Source organism: Erithacus rubecula (assembly GCF_903797595.1).
Source record: "Erithacus rubecula genome assembly, chromosome: 1".
In the NCBI taxonomy this organism is placed as follows: Eukaryota; Metazoa; Chordata; class Aves; order Passeriformes; family Muscicapidae; genus Erithacus; species Erithacus rubecula.
The window spans coordinates 69,619,556-69,629,723 of record NC_136658.1 but is presented as its reverse complement, the minus strand read 5'-3'; the positions used below and the strand labels follow the sequence as shown (position 1 = coordinate 69,629,723).

Below are 10,168 nucleotides of genomic sequence, written 5' to 3'. Positions count from 1 at the left end.
CCTCCAACCAGACCTATTCTGCGATTCTGTATGCACAGCACCGTTAGTCCCTCGGTTCTCCCGGAGCCCCAGAGCGCCGGGCGTCGAGCTGGAGCCCCGCGGTCGGGACGCCACTCCACGTGCGGAGCCACCGCCCGCCGGGACTACACGCCCCAGAATGCCACGCGGGGCGGGGGCGGGACCAGGGCCGGGATGCCGCACCGCCATTGGACCGGCGTCCGCCCGCCCTGCGCGTCACGTGCGCTCGCGCCCCCCGTTCCCTCTCCCAGTCACTCAGCAACGGCGCGCGCGCGCCAGCGGCCTCCCCCCCTCCCCTCCCCGCCCGTTTTCCCCCCCGCGCGCTCGTCACGGCGCGCGTCCCGCTTCCCTCCGCCCCTCGCGCGAGCCGCCGCCGGGAGCCGCCGGAGCCGCCTCGCAGCAGCCGCCGGGAGCCGCCATGGCCGAGAACGCCGCCGCCACCGGCCTGGAGAGCCACCGCATCAAGAGCTTCAAGAACAAGGGCCGCGACGCGGAGGTGCGTGCGGGGCCGGCGGGGCCCCGGCCGGGCCCGGCCTCCGCCTGCGCCGGCGGCCGCCAGAGGAGGGGCCGGGCCGGGCCGCGCTCGCGGCGGGAGGAGGCGGCGGGGGGAGCGCCCGAGGGGGGTTTTTTCCTTCGCCGTCATGCGGGCGGGCGCGGCCGGCGGGGGGCGGAGGCGGCGGCGGCGGGGGGAAGGGTTGGCGCGGCCGGGCCGCCCGCGGGCCCCTCCGCCGGCTCGCCGGGGCCCGGGCACGGCCGGCGGGATGCGGCGCCTTCTCCTTCCCGCTCCCGGCCCGCCGGCCTCCCCGTGCTGCCGCCTTCCCGGGGCTCGGATGGGGCTTCGGACAATGGTGCCCGCCGCCTTTTGTGCCGCCCCGGGGCGGTGGCGGCCCTTCCGCCGGGGCTCGGGGCTGCCCTGCCCTCGCCCCGCCGTGCCGCTGCCGCACACGGGGCCTGGGCCGGTGCCTGGGGCCGCTCCCACGCTCTGCCGAGCCTTCCTACGGTGTGCTGTGCTGGCCCGTTTTGTTCCCTGCCCTACCGTGTATCAACGCGTTTTTTCTTTTCAGTTTTTATGTTTTATTTTCAAATGCTGGTAGGCACATCAGTAATGGTCTGCTGGGCGTCTCCGTCTAAATGGGGGAGGAGTGCGGTGCTCGGTAAGGCTAATGGGGTAGTAGTTTACTCCCCGGAATTTGGGAGTTTCAGGGTTATTGGGAGCTTATTCCCTAGATATGTTCCAGTGGTCTACTAATCCGTGTCATTATTGGACACCTCTTCAGTTCTACTCGCAATTGAAAGAGGAAATCCCAAATCTCGTGTTTAAGTTTCTCTAATAGGAAAGGGGGGGGGAGGGAGCTCTGAAATCAGGCTAGGATTGAAATCGGCTTAGGATTCGCTAGAGTGAAAACCTAAATATGTGTCAGATTACTTTGACTTCACCTGAGGGTGTTTTCCATGTTTCTCTTGATTTTATCACATAACTTTTCTAATCAGTAGACTGGAATTTTAGTCCTCTGAAAGCACATTTTGTATTTTATCAGAATTCACACTTCTGCTGCTATTGTTTGGGTGGAGACAATTTTATGCAGGTCAGGCTTAGCAGCAGCAGTGTCTTTAAGATGACATTCACAGCGTAAAGTAATCTTTAATTTTTATCTAAGTCTGCAGCAGTGAATCTTTCTCACAGAATATATTGCGTGTACGGAGTATGATAACTTCAACACTTCTGGCTAACATTAGTAGATGTTAGAAAGTAACTAAAAATTGCCCATCCTTCTGTTTAGCAGTTGCTTCTCAGGGTAAGGAGGGGGCGTGGTGCATTTCTCTTTCCCCTTCTCATCCAGTGAGGCTCTTCCTGCTGCTCCTCATTCATTTTGCCCTTGTCTCATCTCTCCGTATTGGTTACTGGCTTTGTTGCTGCTTTCTCAGGCACTGGCCTGAATCCATCAGAGCTCTAAACAGGGAAAGGTTAGGTATGTTCATGCCTAGTGTGAACTGATCTGTCATCCACGCTTGCTTATATTATAGCTTGCCTAGGACTAGGGGAATTGAATATCTGCCTCCATGGGTAGGAAGGAGGGAATGGACTGCCTAAGCTTTGCTGAGATTACTTCTGCCAGGCCAGCTAAGGTAGTTTAGCTCTCATTTCCCCCTGAAGGGGAGTAATTGTTTTGGAGTAGTGTATTTTCTGTTATGGAGAAGTATATCACTAGGGTTGTCTGCCAGTATGCTGACTGATTTCCTTTCTGTGGCTGAGCCTAAGGCTGGTGCAGAGCTCCAATAATGGTACTGTAGTTAAAGCTGTCATATCTGCTTTTGAAAAGGGTTAAAATCTGGGTAACATATTTATTTTGCACAAACAAATAGATAAAATGCAGAGGTATTTTAAAGTTATGTACCTATGGAGATATGCTAAAATGAAATTTGGGTTCATTTAAAGGACTTTGAAAGATTGGAAATGTTTCAGTGTCTTTCAAAACAACTTCATTTGTATTAAATGTCTCAGATTTTCTACCAAACCTCCTTTTTGGCTCTTTCCTGATCCGGGTATTTAAAAGCTGATGTTAGGAGTACCCTTCTGGAGTAAACTTTATCTAACTTAAGCCTCTAAAAGTAAAACAATGTAAGTTGAGTTTAGAGTGGAGATTGAATGAGCACAGCAGAGCTATATAATTGCCATTAGTTACTGTGCTTCTCTTGAGGAACTGGTACACAGACTGACCTGCTGATTGCACAGATTGTGTAGTGAAAGTTACTGGCTCTTAACAAAGTATTTGTTTTCTAAATCAAATATACCTAATTCCCAACTGTCAGGAATTAAATACACTTGGTTTGCTCCCTGTACTGCAATAAAGAGTTCTACATGGAGATCTTGCCTCCAATTTTCTGTACTCAGCTTTGGAAATCAGGAGGCATCGGTGTTTTCATTGGCATTGATCTACATCTTCTCATTTTGTCAAATTCCACCAAAGAGAAATGAAAGGTTTAGAATGATGGCATAATAAGTCATGGTCTAGATTATGTCCTCTGGAAAATCTAAAATATTCAAAGCTGTACAGTTTCAGCTGCAGTTTGAAAACAGTGGCACTTGAGTCACCTGGAAACAGTCATTGCCTTTGAATACATCCTTTAGTAATCTTCCTTTGACTGCTATTAAATACTTGTGAGTTACTATTGATCCCCTCTGGGTACAGACTCTTCTGGCAGACAAAAATACTTACTCCTTTAATTTGTAGTTAACTCATATTTTATTGCTGGGTTTGCTGGGCCATATAATTGTCTTTGCTTTTTTTTAATGCAACTTTGAGGGAAACAAAAGATGAGTAAGTACTTCTGGATTTTGTTAGGTACCCCGTGCAACTTCTCATTGTGCTTTTCTAAGAGCAAAGGAACAGATCTGTTGAGCAGAAGCATGCACAGGTTCATTCTTCTTTCTCTAGTTTCAGGTTTGGGTAGAAATTCCTTTCCTCTTCGTTGTTTTCCTCTTTCAGGGAAGTAGAGTTGTTAATATTGAACTGAAATTCTGATTTGGGATATTAATATTCCAAAAAATATTGAGCCCTCAAAAGGGATAATAGCAAAATCAAATGCCAGAAATTAAGTGTTCTTCACTTAATGAGTTTCTGTTCTTTCTTTTATTAGTAAGATTTTTCTGTTTTTATAGGTACTGGTGTGATTAGCAGCAGGCAAGTTAACCTCAGCCTGCAGAACTGATCAGTAAGGATCATGGCTTCATCTGGACAAACAACTGCCAGTTCTCTCCTCACAGCCTTCTGAAATGTGTGTTCTCCTGAGATGTGAATGAGGTTTTTGAATTGTTACACAAAATGAAAAGGCTTTCCTGTGTTGATTGTGGACATGAGTCTTAAGTCTCAGCGATTTTTTTCTTCCTAAATATCCAGCACTGATTATTCCAGTACAGCTGAAGGGGACAAAATTAAACAGTTGCCCTCACTTAATTTGTGACACCCATTGTAACTGTGTTTATTTGTTTATAGTGATGTCTAAGCTAGCCTACATTTTAGAAAACCTAATTTGAGCCTTCTGATTTTTGCAGTTCTTCAGTTTCATTCTTTGCTTAGGAACATCTTTCTTTGCTTTATTTACTCCTTCAATGTCTTGGATTAGAATTGTTGCTTATTCTTTATTGTAATAGCAGGCACCCATTTGTTGACTCACAATCCTGATGTTTAAGGTGATGGATCAAACAGTCAATCCATTTCTTTCTGTCAGGATTAGTCAGCATCCCTGACTAAAACTGAGGAAAATGTTTTGGTGAGCAGAGGTGTTATGATTTGTAGGGCTGTCTGCATGACTTGCTGGTGTTTTTTGTGTGTGATATAATGAGACTGTGTGGTCATGTAATTAGAAAAGTGCATACTAAATTAAAACTCTTATGTGCATTCATTTAAAAGAAAACCAACCAGAGAAAGGAACCTAAAACCTAGGAAGAGGTTAGTGTGTTATAAACTGAATAACTTTATGTAAAAACACTTCAATGACTGGGATTAAAATTTCCTTTTTGTATACTTGTCATGCCCCTAGTCATAAGTCAAAAGAAGACAAGTCCATGATCTTCTGTTGGTTAGGCTCTAGCATTATTGTTCTGAAATTTGTTGAGGGCCATTTATCAAAAGAAAGTATAACCACTCTCTCATCTTTCACCTATTCATGCTCTATTTGATTTTTTAGTTTCAGAAGTCCTAGTCACTGATGTCTTTTTCCCAGTTACAGGTAGTTGTGTAGCCTTTAAGTCTATATCACCTTTGGGATCAGGAACTTTGAAAGATAAATTTTTATTCTGTACATTCAGCATCCTCACCCCAAATGAGGCAGAGAAAGAAAGTGGGCTTAGCCCAGATCTCCATCACCAGCTCTGGCAGATTGTCTGTTTCCTGCTCCTGCATTGCTAACAGTGAGGATTTAGTTTTTGGGGATGCTTGCATTCAGATTTTTCTACCATGATGCCATGAATTTTTTGCAAGCAGAGGAACGTTGTTCTGGGGAGGCCAGATCTGTGCAGTCTCTGGGCATTTGGGAAAAGGTACAGGTTGACTTGAAGCCATGCTCCTGTCAAGTGTCAAAGGCTTTTTGAACTGGAGGTTCCATACCTGCACAGTGTTAGTGAATGAGCAAACGTGCTGCTGCCAGCTCCTTTCTGGATGCTGTTCTGTGCACTAAGTAGAGTTTTTGCTGTCTCCCTGTACTCCCCTCTAGGGCTTCATGAAACAAGTAAGCGTTGTAGCAGTCCCTGAAATCCTGTTACTCCTGGCTACTTTGTACCAATGCAGTTTCTTTTGAGATTTCACAGTACTGATTGATCAGCTCTCTGCTTTTCAGTTTGAGGCAGGAAAGGGTATCAGAAGACAGTAGAGCTTTAACAGCTGATTTAGGTAGGTTTAAGGTACTATGGACCTGCTGTCTTAAAAGGTTCACTGGCTTGTTAAGTCTCAGTAGGTAAAGTGAAAACACAGGTGTAAGGTAACTTCCTATTGGGAACTAGATGTAATACAAGATCCAGTATTCTGTAGAGTAGAGTTTTTAACTCCTCCTGGTTTTTTATTACCCTTTAAACCCAATATGTATACTCTTGGGAAGACAAGTGCACATGTTTGTACCTTGGGAAGAATTACATGGGTAGGAAGTAAGGTACAGATGTGGGAAGCCTCTTTGGTTCCTGTTGCTGCAGAATTTTCCAGTCTTTAGTCTACAGGTAAATAGCACAACACTGTGAAATGTTCGTGACTCTTGGCAGAAAGCAAACACCTAATAATTCAATTTAGGTGCACTTTGTAGTGTTTTCCTTGAGGTTCAAAATCAATTGAATGCATTGCATTTTAAAAGATTTAAATACACAGATACATTAGGAAATCATGGTTTATTTCCAAAATACCTGTGGAGAATGTAATTCGGAGATGATATCTCATGGTGAACATAATCTTCATAAGCTGATTGGGATCTGTGCTTGCTGTATTGAGGCCCAATTACTGTTGTTTGCTGTTGTGATATACCAAGCCTCTGGTAATCTTCCTGTAATTACAGAATTTATTTTTCTTCGTTCTTGTGTATTTCTAACACTACAGCAATGGCACTGGTATCTCTAAAGCTTCTTTTATGAAAGGATTGATTTTTAATTTGTAGAATATTGAAGTCTGCTCACAACTGGTAGCAGTGTAACAGTCCAGTTTTAAAGAGCTCTTTAACTCTTTTTTACGTAAGTTCTTTGAGGCTTTTACAATTGTACAGTTCTAGCACATAACCAAGCAGGATGCTTGCCCTCTAAAACTGCTATATGAAAAGAAAACAATTAGGAGGATGCACCAGCTACAAGTAATAGATCAGGTTTGTATTTGTTTTGGGATTAGACGTGGAATGAGGCATCTAATTTATAACAGGCTAGGGGAGGCCATGAATGAGTAGAAATGGGTTGTGTCATCAAGTAGTAAAGATAAATTGTCAACTGACCTGATTTGAAAAAGAAAGCCAAAACCTGTATCTTTTCCAAGAATAGAGTCTGTCAGTTATTTCCAAAATACCTGCTATGGGAAACTCTTGTACTGAATTGACATTCCTGACTGCTAATATAGTAGTAGAAACCAGGCTTTGTATTCCATTTCACAAAATTTGATGTGTGTCTTCAAAAGCACGTTTTTTTTTCCAAAAAGTTAGTTCTGCATCAGAACTGTCTGTGCCTTGGGCTGAACTAGTTGCAAAGCTCTTCATGTTTCTTTAATTTTCTGCTCCCTTAGCTTCCTGAGCCAGCCCTTCACATTTGGAGAAGACCAGTGGTGGCTCAAAGAGGTCAGTGTGAAGGGGAGAAGGTGTATCTTGTCTAGTGGTATTTAACTGTTGGATTGTTATCCCTTCACAATCAGATTAACACTATTAAATCTACGGGAAGGCTCCTCTGGGTCACCTGATACTTGTCTCCTTTCTCAGGCTAAGAAAATGTTGCAGTCAGCTTTAAACTTGATTTTGTATATATTTAAAAACACAGCAAGTACAAAATAGGAATATACAATGTACTAGTGCCTGTAGAAGAGGAGACAAATTTGTATCTTCTTCATTCAAACACCCGTTACTGAATTACTCATTTCCCTCATACTCTGTCGTGTCTCATCAGCTGAGGACCTCTTTTTGGGCATTTTTAACCTTTGCTATTATCAGACTCAGTTACAGGCAGACTTTGGAGGTGGTGGTAGAGTAAGTGATTTGCAAAATCAGTTTGGAGAAAGAGCTTCCTTTCAAGACTTGTAAGCCTTGTTGGAGTTGTGTTTTATTGAGTGTTCAAGCTCCGCTGCAAACTTGCTTGTGTGGAGCATGGTCAGAGCTCATCTGTATGGGGAGAAGGTTTCCAGTCTCACAGGGTGCTAGGGTGGCTTGTGCCCAGGTTTTCAGAGGTACAGTAGGGGATTCCTGACCAGGTGCAGTGTCAGATTTCAGGTTTGCAGTTCTTGGAGTGCTAGTTGTTGCCTTTTCTTAGTCAACCGCAGTGTAAGTCAGGTGAAATTCTGCTGAGAGATGTCTTGCTGGGGTAACTGAAGTCACCCTAACCAGCAGGTACTCTTTGCATGCAGCTTTCTGGCAGCAGGGCCTCTCACTTCTTTTCATGCACGTGTAATGTTAGATGCAAAGTCAGTGATTTCTCTGCAGCAAAAATCTGACTTTCAGCCAAATACAGGAAGGCTTTCTACATCAGGAGAGGGTCCTGAAATGAGAGCCCCGCTGCGATTCATCAGGGTCCTGTTAACCACTGTTCGCCAGGTGTGCAAGGAGAATCTGCAGTGCTCATAGTGATGATCAAACAGCACTGAGGAGCAACCTTCCAGACAAGAAGAGGCATTAAAGGAGCACTGACATTTGCAATCAATGTGACAGCACCTTTTTTTTAATGGAAGGATGTATAAATTGGAATTTTGAGAAACTGAAAGAAATCTCAAAGAGAGAAGAATGATAAGCAAAATGTTCAAGTAATGTAAGCACACTGATTCTGTGTTTCTGTCACATTAAAAAGTGAGGTAGAAGCATCTAGAATTCAGAATACTGAAATGATTAAATCAAAAGGGCAGCTGACAAGGTTCATAAGACTGTGGGATGTTGCTAGAGTGTATTTTCTAATTCCTCATGCTCCATCTTCTTCCTGTGTTGTCAGCTGGGTTTGTTGTTTTCTCTTGCATCTTGAGCAGAATGATCTCTTCATAGATTTAATTAGGCAGTTAGCACATGTTTAATCTTTTTTTTGCCTTTTGATTATATCTTTCAGAAAAACAGCAAAGAAAATCTGATTTCATTTGAGCCCTGTAATATTCCAAAAAAGTTTGCTGTGGTTGAATATGGCCTAGCTCTCTAGGGAATTGATTTGTTGTTTTGTTTTTTTTGTTTTTTTCATGGCACCCTGTGAATATATGCAAGTTGCCATTATTCTCCCATTTTATAGATGGAATAACTAAACTTCTTTCTGCACTTCACAGGGAGGTGCTTATAAATATATCATGGATTCATAGAATGATCATCTGAGGTACTTTGATATTACAATTGAAGACTGTTTAAGTATCTGAAAAGGGAGTGTCTTTATTCAAGCACAAATTGCACAATAAAATATCTGGCTAGTATTTAGCTTTGTATGTTTTCTTTTTTTTCTTCCCAAGGGAAACTAGTATAAATATTTGGCAAGCTTTAGAATTTCTGGTCTTGTGGTGTTTGCCCCATAAATCTGTGAAGCCTTTCTGACCAAACACTTAATTTTGTAATTAATTTCTTGAAAGTGGTTATCTACAATTTCATCTAAATTTTTTCATTTTCAAGTATTTATGTTGATCTGTAGATCAAAATTTTAGTCAGTTGTTTGTACTTAGTTACCATGAAAGGTCCTAATTTTTGCTCTGCTGCTTTGATGTCCTGTATCCAAGTAGATATGGTGTTTTGTCTGTGAAATGTGGTATTAGGTAGTGGGTTTGGTTTCTGCTAACATGTATTAGTAAAAAAATGAAATTGTACCTGAGTTGGTCTTTTAGACTCTTCCTCAGGCTCTTCTAGGAGTGTGGAAGGGAAAAGGGCCTTCTTGTCTTCTGTGGAGGCAGTCAGGTTTTCTGCTTGACTAGACAGGTCTGCTGCTTTCCCTGCTCAATAAAGGGATGGGAGGGATGCTTGCTTAGAAACTTTAGGAGAGGACAGAGGGTGTGTCATATCTTGGGCAAGATCAAGGAGCTGTGTAGATACTTCATTTGTTCTCCCTCAAGGACAGGTTAAGCTTCTCTTTCCAGGAAACTAAAGCATTTACTGCACTGCTCATGCAATATAGGAAAGTAAATAATTACCTTTTTTGAAGTTTGTGTACTGGCAAAAGCAGATTCCTGTAACATAAAAGTACCAAATCTCAAGTCTTTGTACCTATTTAATGTGTCAAGAAGCTTTAATCTTCTAACTTACAAAAGAGGTATGAATAGGAATCACTTGTAATTAGACTATCTTGGTTTCCACTATTCTTGGTGTTTATTTGGTGTATTACAATATTCAGATAAGGCAGAGTTGGCATCTTTGTGAAATTCAGTATACCCTTCTCTTTCCAAAGGTTACAGGAGAAGAAAAACTTGATGCTGGTATCCATCAGTTTCTTTTGCGCTGCAGCATAAATGACCAAACACCACAGTTAAGTTTTTCAGGTTAGACCTTGTCAAAATGGAGATGGCAAGTGACTTCATTGCCACTGGTTTTGTGACATTCTGTGGAGAGGTTCCTTGCCTTGTTAGGACCAAAAGTAGGTCAAAAGTAGTACTTGGAATTAGTTGGTGATCCTTGCTGCCTGCCTATTGGTTTGTGCAGACCAGCTGTTGTGCAGTGATGAGTTTTTCTTGGTATGCTGTTATATTACCTGGAAACTTGATTTTGCCTTCAGGTGTGGTCTTTGGTCTGATGCCAGTAAAGGTGTGATGAACAGTGTTAAGATCTACATCTGAATGGAAGTGCTGTACAACTTCTGACAGGAATGTATTCTTCTTGATTCACACAACAGCAGTAACTGGAAATCAGCTAGGTTTTGTATTCCTTCCTTGGGTTTTGATGTTGAATAGAGAATTCCAGCTCTTTTATTCTGTATCAAACCAGCAGATAAATGTTCATTGTATTCCTGACTGCTTCATGTCCTTCAGTATTG

The 10,168-nt window shown here is 43.0% G+C and overlaps 1 protein-coding gene across 3 annotated transcripts in view; it reads left to right on the top strand.

Moving 5' to 3' along the window:
- Positions 1-255: 255 nt before the first annotated feature.
- The window catches only part of KPNA3 (karyopherin subunit alpha 3), a 47,208-nt gene continuing 37,295 nt past the window's right edge, over positions 256-10,168 (top strand). The window contains exons 1-2 of one of the 3 annotated variants that reach the window (XM_079314164.1): positions 1,135-1,172; positions 6,765-6,816. In XM_079314164.1, the coding sequence (XP_079170290.1) occupies positions 1,150-1,172; positions 6,765-6,816 (75 nt within the window). In that variant the 5' untranslated portion in view covers positions 1,135-1,149. Of the gene's footprint in view, positions 515-708; positions 1,173-6,764; positions 6,817-10,168 lie in introns of those variants that run through there. The other 2 variants (XM_079314163.1, XM_079314165.1) reach the window with 2 other exon arrangements.